The 18,839-nt window shown below is 45.2% G+C and overlaps 1 protein-coding gene across 1 annotated transcript in view; it reads right to left on the bottom strand.

Annotated features, from left to right (window-relative positions):
- Positions 1-18,839, bottom strand: part of IGSF9B (immunoglobulin superfamily member 9B) — a 117,868-nt gene that overhangs the window by 16,495 nt on the left and 82,534 nt on the right. Inside the window, exons 13-18 of the mRNA XM_054998006.1 lie at positions 13,003-13,178; positions 11,616-11,842; positions 9,866-9,950; positions 7,471-7,632; positions 6,603-6,648; positions 793-2,424 (exon numbers count right to left, since the gene is read on the bottom strand). Coding sequence (XP_054853981.1) covers positions 793-2,424; positions 6,603-6,648; positions 7,471-7,632; positions 9,866-9,950; positions 11,616-11,842; positions 13,003-13,178 — 2,328 coding nt within the window. The remainder of the gene's footprint in view (positions 1-792; positions 2,425-6,602; positions 6,649-7,470; positions 7,633-9,865; positions 9,951-11,615; positions 11,843-13,002; positions 13,179-18,839) is intronic.

Raw genomic sequence — 18,839 nt, 5'->3', positions numbered from 1 at the left:
AATCTCTTGAAGGGACAGGATCCGAGCATGCTGACAGCCTCCTGAATTGACTTCTGTGTGTTTGGGGTGGATTTTTTTTCCTCTCCTGACAAGCTGTTCGTGTGGCTAATGTCTCGTTCTCTCTCCTGGCCCAAGTCTTGGGGGCTGCAGCAACCCTTTTGGAGATGGTGTGGTAAAAAGCAGCTTGTGTGGCCATGTTTCGTTCATGATGGATGACAAACCCTCTCGGGGGGGAAGGGATGTGAAGAAGGCAAAGAGGAGACCAAAGGCCTTACTGTCCCAGGAAAGCAAGCAGCCAGGAACTAGAAGAGGAAAATACTGGTAATTTCTTGGGTCACTTACCCAACAAGGGGAAAAAAAGAGACCCAAATTTGTAACTTTAGACAATCGGACCTCTTCGTTCATCCCTGCACACAACTCCCAAACCAGAGTAAGCCTGCATTTTTATTTCTTGTGAGGGCAGAAGTGGACTCTTGAGCTAAAGAATGACATGCAATCACAAACAAGCCAAAAATAAGGCACTCAGTTAATCTAACCTACTGAGGTGAGCAGTAACAGACCTGGGAGAGGGAGTCAACGGGATCTGGCCCAAGAGTGCACCTTAAATGGGAAGGAATGCCGGCTGGAGCTCATCTCCAAAAAGGATGCTGCAGCATGCCTAAGAAAACTCTATGAAACAGTTGATGATGGCAGGGGAAGAGCTTATGGGAAGGGCAGAGGGCAGGTGAAGTGGGAAGTGGCAAGGGAAAGGAGGACTAGGTTCATGGGAGCAGGAGATTGCCACACACTTACCCTGAACTGGTTGTCGGTGTTGGCTCTGGCCTAAGAATCTCCTCCCCGGCCCTCCTTGGTGAGGGAATGGGTCCAAAGACATCCATTGGCTCTACAGGCAGGGAGGGACATTGAGGGGTAGGATAACCGGTGGCCAAAGAAGTGAAAGCCATGGCAGGGCGGAAGCTGGGGCTCCCTCCTCGGCTGCTCTGGGCAGGAGATCCTGTTGAAGGAGTGGACCTGCGAGAGAAGCTGACCGCTGCTGGAGGCTGCAGGGTGATTTCGGACATTTCCGCCTGCTGGATGAGGCCTGGTCGCGGCCTGGCACGGGCTGTCAGCTCCGGGGAGCTGTTGCGGGAGCTGAGGGGGCTTTGAGTCAAGGGGGAAAGCCTTGAAGGTTGTAGCACCACCTGATGTAAACTGGGCTCGGCCCTCCTGACTTGCCGAGGGCTGGGCCGAGGTCTAGGTTGGGGGTCATACCACCTGGTGTCCAGGCCGAATGTGCTTGTGCCGCTGTGGCTGACTGGCTCGGACGGCCCGTGGTAAGGCAACACAGGTATGCCCATGCCTTGACTGGTATGTCTTAGCTGCCCTTGGCTCGCCATTGGTTGCATAGGTTTGTCCTGCCATTTGGTGGCGGTGGGCACAGAGGGTTGGCTCCTGCTTGGTGACTTGCCAGTCCAACTCTTTGGTGCCTCCAGGGCCAGAATGCCAGGGTAGGATGCAGGGACCTGGAGGGAGGAAGGTGGTGGTCCCCTAGGAAGACTGGCCTTTGGCTGCACGCTCTCAACCACTTCGCACTGGTGAAGTTGATGAGGAAACATGATGGGCGAAGACTCTAGACCGCTGAACGGGAACTCAGACCTGCCCCATGGTTCAGGGGACCGTCCCCCTGTTGGAGTCTGAGTCAGGGGCAGCGTGCTGTTGGAAGCATTCTCTCCATTCTCCTCCGGGATAGTGGGATGTCCAAAGGGCCCTTCAGGGTGCAGAGGAGGGGAGGACATGACAGAACTGAGGGGGCTGACCTCTGGCATGTAGAAAGGCGGAGGATCCATCTCTCCTGGGCTGCTGCTGCTGAGGTAACCATAATACGGGCCATGGTGGAACGGCCTGGGAGCTGGAGGCCTAGCCTGACCAGTGGCTTGGAGGCGGCTCTCCAGTGTACCTGTCCCCTCTAAACCCCGATGGAATCTAGGACTGTATGCTGGTGGCTGAAGGTAAGATTCCTGGCTGGAGGAGAGAGGTGTCAGTTGGGACTTGAGAGCTGTCACAGAGGAGGGCATCACTGGGTCATCATTTTCTTCATCCGACTGGCGGAACTCTGGGTACATGTCTGTCTCCTCAACAAAGGGAAAGCCCTCTATCCGGCGGGTCTTGAGCGAGGGCTCCATTTCTGAAGGATCCATGACGAAACGGCCATCAGGCCCACGGCTGATGAGTTCGATAGGGGTAGTTGCCTCCGCTTCTGCCTCAGCCTTGGAAACACTGTACTTCTTACTGCTGATGGCGCGCTTGGTCTTCTTGTAAAGAGACAGCTCCTTCTCCTTGCTGGGGCTCAGCATACGCTTGCCTGGAGGGCCTTGATCGTCAGAGGACTCTGAGGGGGGCCGAAGCGTGCGGATGCTCTCAGGGCTCACCTTGCCCGAGGACAACCTGGGTCACAGAAAGAACAGAAAGGTGGGTGGGTCGTGGAGGGGAAATCAAGGTCTGAGACTTGCTTGCCACCATACCAGGAACAGAAACTGGGCTGAGATAAAAATTGGACCACTTCAATGGAGTGTGAAAAGAATGAATGTGCATAAGAAGAGACATCTCAACATCCTATTAGGATGGATTTCACCATCAATTCCTGCCTGCCACACCTAAATGATATACATAAGAAGCTGCCCTATACTGAGTCACACCACTGGTTCATTCATCCAGCTCAGAATGGTCTTATCAGATGGCAGTTGCTCTCCAGGTTCATACACAAAAGTCTTTCTTAAAACTTTCTACCTGAACTTTATAGAGACACCAGAACATGGGCTGTCCGGTGAGCAGACCAAGACAGTTGCACTTTGCTCCCTCCCCCTGATTTTCACCAAAATCCCATCAGTGGAAGTATTTTTTAAAGTCTTGGAAATGCCCTTTTCCATTACTCTGAAATTCAGGGATCCTGAGACAAGAACATCCCTGTGGAGCAACATCAAAAAAAGTACCCCCTCCAGAATGAGTCCTTTATGTGCTGTAAAAGATACTCTTCTTCTTTTTATTAATTGTTTTTCACACGCAGGACCAATTTGAAGGAGTTTGTTTTGTTTAAAAGTTGCCAGATGTGGGTGGGCTTTTCATGAGATCTCCAGTTCTCAGAGTTGTGGAAGTGTGCATCAATGCAGATTTTTTTAAAAGTCTCCCACAGACCACTGGGGCACCAGGGAGCAGTATTCTGCCTTCGAGCTTTGTGTTCTGCTTCGTAAAGTGCTGCACAATTTGATGGGAGACTGAGCAAAACTGTGGTGTCGAGACAGAATGAATCCCAATTGGGGTAGTCAGAGGAATGTGCTCCTTTATAGCTTAAAAACCAGGGAGAGCACGGGGTCTAAATTAGTGCATTACCATACTCGAGCCTTACTCGAGCCTCAGGGCCACCTTAAGGCATAAAATAGAACAGGAATAAGAAACACTATCCCCAGTGGGTATGCATTTATATTCCACATTCATCCCCAGTGAGGATCCAAAGTGGCATACAGTGTTCTCCCTTTTTCCATTTTATTCTCACAAATACCCTGCAAGAAAGTTTAGACTCAGGGTACGTGACTAGTCCAAGGCCACCCAGCAAGCTTCCAAGGCAGAGTATGGATTCGAACCTGGGTATCATAGACCAACATTCTAATGACTAGACTAGATTGGTTAGGCCTGAACAAAGCCTGGCCACCTGCTCATGCTGGTCAACTTTCTGCCTACTGCTCTTTAGGCTGCTACACAACCTAAAGACTTCTCTTTGATCTGGCTCAGGTAACCGGACTTCAACAACTTTGATAAGAAAGCACACCCTAGTTCTGGATTTAAGAGCCGCTGCACACTGCCAAGCCCTGCCCCTGAGGCTCTATACAACAACTACTCTAGCAAATCCTGTCCCCCCAGAATTAGCATCTAAGTATCATTCTGGGAAGAATCTAATATACAAGGCAAGTTTCAGTTTGACGAAATCAACCACAGTGCAATCTTAAGCAAAGTTATCCCCTTCTAAGTCAATTGAAGCCACTGGGCTTAGAAGGGCATATCTCTGCTTAGGACTGCACTTCCAATCATTGTGCCATCCCCTTTTACTAAGCATCTGTCAAACTGTGCTAGAGAACTTTTGAAAAGAGGCAACTTTATCTAGAGGTGTTATATGAAATACCAAATCAAAGACTGCACTGTGATAATTTCTTTTCAGGTTTCAATAGAAGTTGTTCTCAACTGAAGGCCAAAACAGATGTGAAAATGGTCACAGATCTCTAGTTGTAGAAAGTAATTGAAGTGTGAATACAGCTATTCATTTATTTTATTCGACTTATACCCCGCCATTCCCACAAGAGGGCTCAGGGTAGCTTCCAACAAAATATACTGTTAAAGTACAATAAAACATTATTGCAAATAGCATAAAATCCAGTATTAATCTACATTAATCCAATTAGCATAAAAATCCAGGTGCCACCAAACAAATCAGGCTACTGCAGAGTCACCAGAAACCACACGGGCACTGCCATGATGTAACTCCAGGGCAGCTGCAAAAGGAGGGTATGGCAGTCAGAAGAGGGGACAAAATACTGGCCCCTAGTCAAACGCCCAGCAGAACATCATCTTACAGGCCCTGCGAAACTGTAAAAGGTCCCGCAGGGCCCAGATCTCCATTGTGAGAGCATTCCACTAGGCCAGGGCCCTGGCCCTAGTTGAATGTCCCTCAGGCCAGGGACCACCAAAAGATGCTTATCTGTTGAGCACAAGACCCTGTGGGGGACACAGTAGGAGAGGCAGTCCCATAGGTATGCAGGTCCCAGTCTGTGGAGGGCTTTAAATACTAAAACTTGTACCTTGAACTATGAATCAGAACAAGGCTGGGTAGCAAAAAACGAGAGACTGGACCCTTCAGATCTCATTAGTTTTGTTATTACTAGGGATGTGCAAATCGGGTTTCTGATTCGGGTAGAACACCCGAATCGAACCCGATTTGCAAAGTTTGGGGATTTCTGAATCGGGCCCAGGATCCCGGGCCCAATTCGTAAACCCCAAATCTAAGCTTCCCGAAGCAATTCGTATTGCTTTGGGAAGCTTCAGGACACAGGGTTTTAAATGTCTCTTTCTGTGCCATTGTGCAGCTGCAGGGAAAGGGGTATTAAAACTGCAGATAAGCTGCCTGGGGGGGAAATCCCCACCAAGCAGCTGATCCATGCCGACAACCATGGGGGATTCCCCCCGCAACCCAGATGGAGTTTAAAGGACCATTTTTGCAATGCAAGCGGTGGCAAAACCGCCATTCCACACTTCACCTGGATCGTGGGGGGGGATCCCCCATGACCCAGATGGAGTTTACAGGGCCCATCGCAAACCCCACCAAGCAGCTGATCTACTCTGGTGGGGTTTGAACCGCCCCCGCCACTTTTTTCACCCGATGGGAGGGGAAGGAGGGTGTTCTCTCCTCCCCCTCCCATTGGGTGAAATAAGTGGTGAGGGAGGGTGTAGTTTGTCGGTGTGCTCCGAATCTTTACAGAGCACACCGAAGCGGGTCAAACAAGGAATTCCCGAAGCAGCTTGCTGCTTCAGGAATTCCTTATTTCCAACTCTTTTTTCTGCTTTGGGAAACCCAATTTTTTTTTTGCACACCCCTGGTTATTACTGTTTAAAAAAATAAAAAAAGAGCATGGGATGCCAATTTTTGATTAGCACTTAAAGGGTTAAATCCCCTCTTCTCTTCCCATTCAGCTCTGATTAAAGTGCGGCAGCACATACAATCTATGATCTTTATCGAGTCTATTTTGGTCCTCAGACAGGCATTTTTGGTCTGAGATCCAAACACAGACTACAGCTCCAACCTGTCCTGCAGTGGAAGAGCTCAGATACAGAGCAGTTTTACTAGCAATGAATGAAATCCTGGGGAATGATTCTGTATTGTTGTTTCTGACTTATGCCAGAAATATTTGTTTACATCACAGAGAAATGAAAATTTCTCTGATTGTGGCTCACCCAGGCTAGCCCAATCTTGTCAAAGCTTAGAAACTAAGCAGGGCCCTGGTTAGTTCTTGAATGGAAGACTATCATGGGAGTCCAGGGTTGCTATGCAGAGACAGGCAATGGTAAACCACTTCATGTTTGTCTCTTACCTTGAAAACTCTATCAGGTTGCCATAAACTGGCTGTGACTTCATGTTACTTTACACACACATGATTGGCTGTTAGGTCATTTGAAAGCAAAATATTGGAAGATTTTTTTTAAGCCCTCTCCCTTTAAGAATTGTGCAAATAAAAAGAAATGCAGACAATGGACTCTGCTACCAAAGAACACAAAGTTTTATTAATGTTTGTAAAAGGAAAAAATGCAATCATTCCAAATAACAGAAATGGATTTATATCTCATAATTGTTACTATGGTTTGAATATTCTTTTGTAATTCTTATTATTAATAATGCAAAAGGAAAAGAAATGCCTCTGAACAGTTCACAAAGGACTCAATGTTCTGGCTGAATGTGTAACTTGGCTTTGAAACTGTAAACTAATACTGGCCAGTTCTGTTTCATGGAGGCACTGTCCTTTCAGAAAACGTTGTCCAATATATCATGGGTTGTGTGGCGCCTATAACACAGAGATACTTACGGTGACTCCAGACTCTTCCTGCAATGAGTTATTGAAAGAGGAGGGTCTGAAAAGGAATTTAAGAAAGAAGATGTTGGAAGATACTGTGAAAGTAGGCTTTATTCCAACCTCAGTTTTACAGAATTCAGGACTTGGATGTTTTCTTTAGACAGTCTTTCTTCAACACACATCCCAATCCAGTCTGAGCAAGTGACCCAATGATACTTTAAAAAAGAAATCTCTTGGGAATTACCCATTTGGAGTGGTCTTGGGGAAAGAGGGAGACCTAAGTTTCTTCCTCTGATTCACTTCCCTCTTACTGACACTGAAAAGACTGTACCAGAACCTGTTAGTTGAATAAATGGTGCTGGGAGGAAATTTTGCCTTCCCAATCTCATCCTTCATTTCAATTTCAAGCTTCACATTGCTGTTTTCTGTAAGTAGCAAAAAAGTTCTAATGCAACCAATACCTGTCTTATCAGACGCACATGCAGATTACCCCTTAATTCTACTGAAGGCATTGATCATTTTACAATGAGTGGGTGAATTTACACTCAAGTATTTGTTAATTCTGTGCTTAGACTAGGAAAGGAGAAAGGGCAAAAGAAGGGCTTAGATTTTAGAATAGCTAAGAATAACAGAAACAATATAATCATATGCATGTTTAATTTAGGAGTTAGCATCACTGAACACAGTGGGGCTTACTTTTCTACACAGACATGTCTAGGAGCATGCTGTAAGTGTGCTGCAAATATTCTCTGCCTCAGAATGCAGCCAACATGCATATAAACCACTTCCCCCGTACTTGAATATACCTGTCTGTCTTCACTCATGGTAACTCAACATGGTAACCATCAAAATTTAGCAAGTGGCAACTGAACGGACTTACCTTTCTTGCGCTTGAGTTTGCGTTTGCGTTGCTTGTTGACGAAGCAGGCAGCTAGCGTGCTGAACAGGATAGCAGCGGCAAGGAAGCAAATGGTGGCAACAATACCTGCCAGCACAGGACGCGCCAAACCTTCATCTGTCAAGTCTGGCGGAGGAAAGATGTCTGGGACAGACAGAAAAGAGAACCTCTCAAGATGGCTTTCTAGCCAAGAAGTGCAAGCTACAAACACAGGTGAACAGAAGTCTTTCCCACAACAATTGCACCACTCTCATCCATGGAGGTGGCTGCGTGGAAATAGCTGAAGTTACATGCCATAGGGAACACTGCTCTTCAAGAGTTTATGTCATGGTCACTTTAGGAACTGCCGCAATCTCAAGCACATGTGCAAAAGAGCTGATAAAAATACTGTACTGGGATGTTTCCATTTCCAGATGTAAATGTATCAATCGCCCTGTGAGACCAGTGACTGAAGGCGGGCAATGCCACATTCTTGAATATGTCATGTATACAGTGAAAATGAGCACAGGAAGTTAAACTTTATGCAACACTCTGCTGCTAAAATCATTGCCCTCTCTTGTAACTCCAACCATTCTAAGCCGGCTCTTAAATCCCTGCCTTAGTTTCCTATCCACTCCCAAATCCAGCACAAAATCCCTTCACTTTAACGTCAGCATCCTTCATGGACTATTCTTCCATGGACCATACTTCCAGATTTTCCACAGAAGTGATGTCACATCATCATTGATGGCTGCCTCCCCTTGCCCCCCCTCTCTGTCTCCCTCTGGTTGCCAGGATAGCATGGTGACTCTAGCCCAAGGTCACAGAGTGAGCTTCATGGCTGAGTACAGTTTGAATCCAGGTTGCCCAGAACAATCCAACACTTTAACCAATACACAACATGGCTCTGAAGATTTGAGTGGGATGCAGGTCTAAAGGATATATATCCGCTTCATTTTCAACGCAGTACTGAAATACACACAGCCTACTAGCTTGACTGAGAAACACCACTAGAGGTCATAGCCAGCCAGGAACAGAGCTGTTTGACACAGAATGACTTGTTAGAATTCTGGGAGACTCCACTTCAGACTGCAGGGGGCGGGGTTATGTTTTTGAATGCTTTCCCAGCGTAAACAGCCCCTGTATAAGGTATGCGAACAAATCAGGGAGAAAACGTTAACATAGCACCCTTTCTAATGTGCTAGTTTAGGGTGCAGAGAGCCTTTTATATGAGGTTGTCAAATACATGACAAACCTCACCATCCAACAGTCTAAAGTGATACAGTCCCCAATTCTCACAGAGATTTGCAGAGAGATAAGACAGTAAGATTTTTTCGATCCTCATATTGTTAATTTATGTTATAATGTTTGAAAATAAATCCTGTATAATTACCCAAAATGCAATACGATCTATCAAGTGTTAATAGTAATACTTAGCATTTACATAGCACATTTAATGCCCAAAGCTATATTATCATATACTTAACAGCAATGGGCAGCTCCCATTTGAATCAAATAAATCTACCGGGGAAATCCCAAGAGCTAGGATATGTTCCTGGAAATCCTGTGTAATTCTCACATTGGCAGATAAATATATTTTTAAAAAAATTAGATGCCCCCCCCCCCAAATCATGTGAAAATATTAAGGGGGGTGGAATTCAGTGATTGGATGAAGGAATGGGAAACCGAGCAATTTAGCAGGTTACTAGGGAGAGGGAAACTGGGCGGCTGGACAGTTTGGGGAGAGTGGATTGAGAGGGGAGTTAGGCAATTGGGTGCTGCCAGGGAACTAGTTTAAACATGGGCACAGCAAGAAGGGAGGAAGCAGGGGCCAGTGAGGGGAGACAGGACTTCCTTTCTGCTCTGCAGGCTTCCTCTTGTCTTGTCATAATCCCAACAAAAGCTCTGTAAAATAACCCTGTATTATTATCCCCACATTGCAAATGAGATTGGCTTCCCTATGGCTACCTGGCAAATTTATGGCAGAGTCAAAGTTTGAACCAGGCAGCTCCTTAGCTGCTATGCTGCACCAGCTCCCCAGAACTAAGCCACTATGAAAACAGCATACTACAAAAGAAGCAAAATACAAGCCAGTGCTCCAAATACGGTAGCAGAGGGAACACCCCACTAAAGACAGAAATGTAGAAAAATACAGACCTGGAGCAAAATGGAACCGCCTCACTAGGCATTAAAAAGTATACCATGAAACAGATTATTTTTCATTCTGTGCTTTTTAACAGCACAATGGCTAAGAGAATGAAACCCGCTCCAAATCTTTCCTTTGTGGGTAGCCTTGAGCCAACTGACATGTTAGCAGCTGTCCATACAGCTTGTCTTTGCCTAGATTAAATTGAGCTGGTGAAAGAGCTTGACAAGAGGCAGGAAGACCTCCCCTTACCTGTGCTGGATACACCTGCAATATTGCTGGGTTCGCTGATGAGGTCCTGCATGACAGCCAGAACTCGGAACTCGTACCATGTGTCCTACGGCATGAAGAACAACATGGGCTGTCAGAAGCAGTCAGCAGCCTACTCACCGATGAAAAACAAAATACTACCCAACAAAGGAAGACCTAAAACGTGATGGCTTGATGCAATAAAAGAAGCCACGTCCTTCAGTTTGCAGAATCTGAGCAAGTCTATGATAGGATGATTTGGAGGTCTTTCTTTCATAGGGTCACCATAAGTCAGAGGCAACTTGATAGCACATAACACACACACACACATCCAACAATCACAGCGATGGATTTACTCGTTACATCAGTTTAGACAAATCAAGTATTAAGCAATCTGATGGCTCGAAAGTGAATGAATGACAAGGCTCCATTGAGAAACATTTTTTGGCCCAATGGAGCATATACCTGTGGTGTTTGGCCTTGTTAATTTAATTTACTGTATGGTATGTTTTCTCCCTTACAGGACTCAAGACAGTGCCACAGTGGCTCCTTCACTCATGCAAGCCATGCTTCAGCAATCTCTTTGCAAGTATGAAGCAGCGTTCCATTCTACATCAAAGACTGCTCTTGCTGAATTTTCCAGCAGGGATAATCCTCCACATAGGACAATAAACCAGTATTTTTTTCTTACTGAAGACTCCGTAAGGCACTGCAGTGGATGGAACTGTGTTGCATGCAGCTGCAGGATTCATCCCTGAATGCGAAGTATGATATACAGTCTGTCCAGGGATACTTCCACCATTTGAGGTTTCTTTTTCTCTACCCTAGATATACTCTCAAGTATACCTAGGAATATATTCATATAGTATGTTAACTGATATGATTTGAGTGCTGGATGTAGGGACTGATTCTGGCTAAAGATTTAAATAACAATTTTCAACTTAAGTACGCTAAGCAAGGAAAAATAAGAAAAACGCATCACTCACTATAACTTTAACAACTGTTCCTGAAACCTGTTGATTTTTGAAAGTGCAGAAAAATCTATTTCTTTTCCATTTGTATCCACCACATATACTTTTTCTTGACTACTCTTAGGCAAGCCTTTTCATGTCCCATTTTCTTAACAGCGTTTCGTTCACTGTCTTTTCTTCAACTCATTTGCCCAACTGGCACTAACTGTTGTGGCCACAAAACTCATTTAGACTTCCTGTCAATCACCTGTTCAGCTCACCACTGCAACCTAACAGAAAGTGTATTTTTCTTGTTATTTTTTAACTTCATAGTGTAGAGAGCATAAACTAAAACCCTCATTTTGTTTCACAAGGCATTAAGTTATAAGTTGCTCTGTGAAAATATTGCATAAGTATATCTAGTGCATCATGCTCAGCTCTCAAAAGGTATTGGCTACCTGTGTCAAATAAATAGCCAATGTCAACTTTAAGTTTTTCACACACTTGTCTAGCACAGAAGCCCTGCATGACTTTGCAAAAGTACTGCATAAAATTCTGAGACATGTTCCTGAGTTCATTATTGTGCAGAATTATAGTGGACATGACAGTTGAGCCTCATTGTGAAGCCACACTGAATGTGGGTGGCGATAATGGACAAACTATCATTCCAATAAGTTTCTATGTCAATGCTAATCTTCTCACTGAAGATATTCTAAGCACTCGCCAAAGAAAACTAGGGCCCCCCCCCAAAAAAACATGGTTAGAAGTGGTGTGTTATCAGATTAGTCCTGCCCTCCTCTCACCTGAGTCAAATCCTTGGCAAAAAAATCATTATCACTCCCCAAAATGGCGTCATCTAAAATCTCCCATCTCTCTCCTATCCGGAACTCCATGATGTAGCGGTCAATTGGAAAACTATGATTAGCTGGAGGAAGCCATGACAACAGGACACCTTGCTGTGTCCGATTGGCTGTTAGGCACCTCGGTGGAGTAACCAGCACCAGTGGTTCTGGAGTTGTTACAGGGAATGCTGAGGATAAAACAAAAGAAAAAAAGGAGTGAAGGAAGTGGAAAAAGCAAGTATTTTAACAGATGCAAGATGGTTTATACAAGGCCAGGAGAGAAGACTGCACTTGGACCGCAGTACATACCACAGTGGTTCTATCTCACTCTGGTGTACTTGCTACAATGGCTGGCCACCACATCCTCTCTCCCTTGCTGTCCCTTATGTCTGGAACTCCATTCCCAAAACACCTACATCGTGTCATTTCCCTCTTTTCCACCCAAGCTTTCTTAAAAATCCACATCTTCAGCAAAACCTTTGGCTTACTCGTCTCCCCAGTGGAAATGAGCCTTAAGTAAATGTTAACTTTGCTTGCACTTACCATTAACTTGCTCTTTCGTTCAGTCCTACCAGATGAGAGAGCCAGAGGGAACAACCTTGAGAGATAATGCCAAGACATACTGGAGCTAGGGGAGCTTGGCATTCTCTATAGAGGACACCAGCTCAAAAGCTACAGAGGATATTCTGCCCTTAGACCCCACCAAATTGAAGGGCTGGTATTTATCCCTTGGCCCACACATGTGCTCCTCCCATGTCATGGGACCCTCCAACAAAAGCAGAAACATGGAGAGAAACATGGGGGCAGTGAGTTCACCTGGCAACAGAGCACCTCCTTTCCCACAGCTGTGCTCCTGAAGAAGAGATTTCCCATGTTTCTATGATCAGAGCCTTCACTGATGCGGCAGGAAGACTGGGATTGCAGGTCGTTCTACGAATCCCCTCAACTACCACTTGGAAACTGAACAGCTTCTCATTGCCAATTACTCTGTGAACAACTTCCATTAATTCAGCATGACAGTCCTAGGACCTGGCTCCAAGCTTGGGCTGCCTTTCACTCCAGGAGAGCTGTCCTATCTTGCTCACGGGACTGTTGGGTCCTCTCCTGGCAGTGGTAGAACATCTCTCCTCCCTGCACTTGCAAAATTTACTAGCTCGTCAAGGGCAGAGACTGTATGTTGTTTTGTAATGTTGCACAGACATTGATGACACTATCTAAAGAACAGTTTCCCTTTCTGTATCAGAGAAGACAGAGGCTGGTTTCTTTTTAAGGTAGAACCAGAGGCACAAGGCTTGTTCTGCTAGCCTGCAGAATGTTCTACCACCCAGCCTTCCTTTCTGAGGCTCACCTAGAGTATTCACAGTGACCACCTCACTGAAGGAGCTTGTGCCCAGCTTGTTTTGGGCCAAGACACTGAACTGGTAGGCAGTCTCTGGTTCGAGGTTATCCACAAGCAGCCAACTGGGACCAGTTGGTACTGGAAGGGAGAGCCAGTCATGAGGTCCAAACTGTGCTCGCTTCATCCTGGTAAGACAGAAGAAAAACAATCCAAGGGACAGGCTCTTTGCAGGAAAGGAATCAGAGAAAAAGGACAAGAAAAAAGAGGGCAGAGAGAAATAGGGTCAATTGCTTAACAAATACTGGAACTGTCTGGGAGGTGGGTTCAAGTTTTACCAAGAACCGTGAGCATACTGTGCTTAAAAAAAATCAGATCAATATCCTGCACCAAGGTAATCAAAATCTGCAACAACAGCTGGTCTGGAAACCTGTATAAATTCACCATATTCACATGGTTACTTTGCATACTTTATTACTCACTTTCTGCTAGTTACAAAGAGAGGAAAGGAGCTATATGAAACTCTGAAACCAAAATCTTTTGATCGCTGAAAATTTTATTCAACAACTCCTTGAGCTTCTGAGATTTCAGCATGTATTACCTACACACTTTCAAGAACACTGTTGCCATCATAATAACTAATGCTGGACTCTGAATTATACACACTAGATAACTAATATGGTTTAGTGGTTAGTGTGGGCCTATGGACCAGGAGACATGGGTTCAAATGTGAGCTCAGTCATGAAACTCTCTAGGTTAGTCTAGGCCTAACTTACTTCCTAAGACTGTTTCAGTAACCTGATAAAAAAGACAAATAAAAAGTACTTACTATCCTATGTCTTTTCTGTGACTACACAGAATCACATTACATCTCTCACACTTAGCCCCATTCATTCAATAATGACAAGGGGCCAAGAGGCTGCGTTTTGCAACTAAGGTAAAGGAAAGAGACGCAAGCGGCTCCCTGCTTGCCACCCTAAAACTAAGACGCTGTCATTTATATAGACATGACTAATGAACTAAAGATAGTGCCCCCACCTCTATCGGTGCAGTAATGGGCAAATATGTCATATTCTATACTCACTACTCTGCTCCTTATGGAGCTAGACCCTGATTATTTGCTGGGGAAAAGCAAAACAATTCTTACTGATGTGTTTCCAATCCAGCTCTGATGAAGACCATGCATGCAGAGCTTAGGCTGCCTGACTCACCATTAGCAGGACTGCCAAGTTCAGCATAGAGCCAAGTTTTGCATTCAACCTCCACAGCAGAGCCAGCGAAGATGGCATCCACATTGTGATTTCATTCTCTCTGGCCTCATTCCAAGCTCTGGTAATGTAACTCAAGGCTGAGCACCAAGAGGCAAAACGTCCATTTATCTGAACGTTCTCCTTCACACTGCGGCAATTAGATACGCTTATAGTGAACACCTGCTTCAACAGAATAAGAACTGGTGGTGATGGCACATGCAGGGGCACACACAGTCTTGAGCAACAATGCAGTTGGGATCTAGGTGAGACAACAACACAGTTGGCCAACACCTCCAAAGATCAATTTTAAAAGGGCAGAGTTCAACCATGGACCTTTCAGTCGCTGCAGGAAAATCAAACCCAAGTAGCTGGCACTGCCCCTTTAAATCCTTCCATTCCCACTGTGATTGGTCTGTGCCTTTTCTTATTCCTGTGTAACTTCCTCTTCCTCTCAACGGACTTCGTCAGTGCAGCAAACCAACCCAAGCAGATCTCTGGACAAACAGTCTATATATTTTCTAAATAAATAATAAATTGCCAACTGAAAGCACAAACTGTTGAGAGTGGCTGTAGTGTCGTGGTTAAGTGGTTGGGCTGCCAATGAGCTGGTTCAACTCCTACTACTGCCATGAGCCCTGCAAGTGGCCTTGGGCAAGCCACTCCTCTCAGCCCAGCTCCACCGCTGTATTGCGGGGATAATCATAACACTGACTTTGCTCACTGCTCTGGGTGGGCACTAGTCTATCCAGAAGGATGATATATTAATCCACTGTTGTTGTTGCTGTTGTTATCATCATCATCATCATTATACTGCTCCTCATTCTTCCTCTTTTTGCAATGCTCTTCTGATTCTGTTGCTTTGTGAGACTGATAAAGGTGCCTGAAATAGACTCAGGCCATAGTAGTTTCCTATTTAGACCAAACGTCCACAAAGTGGTACAATGCAAAAGAATCCTGGGATAGTAAGAAAAAGAGGACAGAGTGCTTAGCGTGGCACCCATAACTGAACCATAGACAGCCAATTGTGGCTTCTAAGCTGTGTTTCAAAATGCCAAATGTGGCCATCTAAAATCACAGGAGGGTGAGGTAGGGGCTTTAGGCAACATTCTGGCTTCGCGGCAGCCATGAGGCCTACTAAAGGCTGGACAGCACCCTGCGTAAGGTGAACGGATTGCCCTCAAATATTCCCTAGAATTCTCTTCAAGGTAATGACGTTCTATGGCAGACACGCTGGATTTCTTGACACATGAAACTGTGTGGAATACATTTCCTGAAGGAAGGAAGTTTCAAAGCCACACTGCCTTAGACCCTTCTCCATTCCAAAAAGGATAATCTTCTAACCACAAACTTGGCTTAATATGGGACTCCACTGCCAGAGATTTCTATGCTCCTCTCCCACACTTCTTGCACAGCCCTATGCCAAGAACCAACCAACCCCCCTCACCTGCCCAATGCTTCACTTTCACACCACATTAACCTATTTTTAAACCCCAGGGTCTGAAAATATCTACAGTCCTCCACAGTCAAATGAAAATATGCCAAGGAAACTGAGAACAAGCACTGCAGAAGCAGCTGGCAGCTCTCCTACAAGGTGAGACGTGTCTAAGAAGGAAGGCAGTTTAATCATTCCTTCTCAAGGACATTCTGCTCATACAGGCAGCTCTGCGAATCTTGTACCCTATGCCTGCTCCTGTGATCGGGCAGGGCTTTTGTCCTCCCTTTCATTGCTTTCCTCTTCTTTCCCTCACCCCCATCTCCTATCTTCCCCTTCATTCCTTCAGCTTCTCCTTTTGTCTTCCTATATAATCACGTAACTCTCTGCTTCCTGAGTGCCAGCATTATTCTCTTTCTGAAGCTGAGCAGGTTTTATTATGAAAAGTCTGTATCCACTCTTTATCATTAAACTCCATCTGGTCAACTTTTTAAAAAGAAGAAAAGAGAGGGTGAAGAAAGGAAACCCCCAAGGATCTAAAGGAAACAACACAACTAAACTGGAGAAGGTCATTCTACATTGCTGCTCCAAGGAAGGGACAGAATGCCAATAAGCTCAGAGGGTGGAAGAGGGACCAGTCATTCCTACAGCACATCGTTCAGAAGGCATGAGATCTGCTGGAGCAGCATTTTGGTGTCTTACTGGTTACTACCTTTCCCCAAGGCCATCAATAAGGATTTTGATCCCTGGGGGATGGTTCAGACATGCCTGTCAATCACTGGATTGTTCAACACTAGAATACAGCTGAAAGTGTCTGCTGACTCCAAAGAAATGGGGTGTGTACGATTCAAAGTACATGTGATGACTCCACAGAACCACCTCGGGTTGTTATTATTTTTCTAAAGTAAGCATAATAAAACGTGGGCATTTATCCGGACACATTCAGGTGACAGCAGGTCTTTGAATTTCACTTTGATTCGTAGTAGTTCCCCACAGACATTTCTCTCCCATTCCACTCCGTCAAACCCAACTTAGTCCACTGTAAAGCACTGCATATGAAATGACAAGACACTGAAGTTCTCTCAGTGATAACGTTTTCACACATCCAAGTCATCATTTGATCCCACACTCGTGAAGCACTGGATGCACAATCAAGCATCAAATGGATTATGCCACTGACTACCTCCTCGGCCAAGACCCAAGAGTTCTGAGACTACAAGAGCAGGCCATATGCTTTACATGCAGAACTTTCCAGGTTCTACACTGGGCACCTCCAGTTAAAAGATTTCAGGTAACAGCTGTAGGGAAAGAGTGCCCTCTGATTGAGCCAATGTCAGAACAGACAAACTGGTGGATGAGGGGAGCTGATTTGGTATAAGGCAGACTGATATGCACAGTGGAGAACGACTTATTGCTTTGGGAAGGGTTGTGGCTCAATAAGAAGACACCTGCTTTGCATTCAAAATGCACCAGGTTTAATCCCAGTTAAAGGATCTCAGGGTTTTGGAAAGGCCCTTCTCTGCTCGAGACCTTGGAAAGCTGCTGCCAATCAAAGTAGATGATACAGAGTGAGATACAACAAGACCATTTTTTCCCCAAAAAGAAACACTTAACTGTGCAATCCTTTGCAGAGCTACTCCAGTCTAAATCCACTGATTTCAGTAAGCTTAGGGTGGAATAACACTGCATAGAATCTATCAGACTACTGATAGCATGAAGGCTACCACTGAGGAAACAGATGCTCTCGGGTGAGGTGGAGTGAACCTCCCCAAAGGAGAGACTTTCCAATAAAAATTGGTACGCCAAGCGTAGACGGTGAACTGATCTGTGTGTGTGGGAGGAGGAGAGGTAGTTCTTCAAGTCTGAGGGTCCCTGGACACTAAAATGTCAAAACCAGCACTTTAAATTGACCCTGCCAACAAATCAGCATCCACGCAGTTATTGTAAAATGAGGCTTATATGGGCACAGTGCCCACAGCAACCAGAAACCAATTTGCTGCTTTGAGCTGAACTTTCTGAATGGTGCTGCTTCAGTTTGGGGGGGGGGAATCACAGCTAGCAGAGGGATTTTTTTTAATGTGAACATTTCTGGTTAATAAAAAAAAGAATCCCTCTTGAACTCCTACAATTATGAGCAGAGCAAGGGGCACAACCAAACTTATCATTTAATAAGCAAGGTGCTCATTAAGTAAATGCTGGTTTCTGATGCCAACAATTCACAGACATGAAAATACACAGACAGAAGCTTAGCAACACAATTACAGAAATTCCTGTTGATTATGCGAAAATCACTGATTCTCCATTCATTTCTTTGAAGCACCACCTGAAAAAAGGTCAGAGAGCAAGACTACCGACAGCCTAGCAGTTAACCACTAATCAAGAAGCCGCATGCTCCTAAAGAGGTTTATCCAGTTGGAAAGGTCTTGCTGCCAGTGTTACCGCTGCACACTTTCTGCACAGATGTAGACCTTTCCTGCCTTTGTTATATAAAGAGGGTGTCACACGAGTGGCTTAGCGCTACAGGGAGTTCCTTGAACTTTAACAATTGTAAAAGTCAGGATTTCTGGAGATGCAGCTCAAGACTGTAACAGTGCCACCAGTGTGAGAGCGGCTGCACCTGACTGCAGGGCCATTTCTACATAGTTCTTCAGGTAAAGAACAGAGATGAAAACTCTGTGGCACAATCTGGAAATTCAGCTTTTCATAACTTTTCCAAACAAAGCTTTGAAAATGCCTGAATTTCTTCTGAAAGTCCTCTGAAATCTCAGAAAGACCTTGCCTATTCAATATGCTTTCCTGCCAGCATTCCGTCGTCCCCAGTTTCCCCTTCAAGCTCCTCTTCATCTTGCAAGCTGTCGTTTACTAGGCCATCCAAAGCTTTACTCAAGCCCTGGAAAACTGTAATTCCCAGGAATCTTTCTGCTGGGAACTTCCTGTTGATAAAGATTTGGTGTTCAAATGAAAATCTGAGCAGTACCCCTCTTCAACACCCGCCCCCAGCACTGCACAGGAAATAAGTTTTGAGGAAGGAGGGAAATGTGTTGAAGTTGCCAGCCAAAACGCCTCTGAATTTGGGGACTTGTAAATGATTTGGGCCCTTTGATTCAGAGGGATTTTGGCTCTTGATTTACAAACTTGCTAATTTCTGAACTGGAAGAAGGGGGAAG

This window comes from Eublepharis macularius, chromosome 14 (genome assembly GCF_028583425.1).
Source record: "Eublepharis macularius isolate TG4126 chromosome 14, MPM_Emac_v1.0, whole genome shotgun sequence".
In the NCBI taxonomy this organism is placed as follows: Eukaryota; Metazoa; Chordata; class Lepidosauria; order Squamata; family Eublepharidae; genus Eublepharis; species Eublepharis macularius.
The sequence above is the reverse complement of the archived record's forward strand: the minus strand, read 5'-3'. Positions and strand labels throughout refer to the sequence as shown.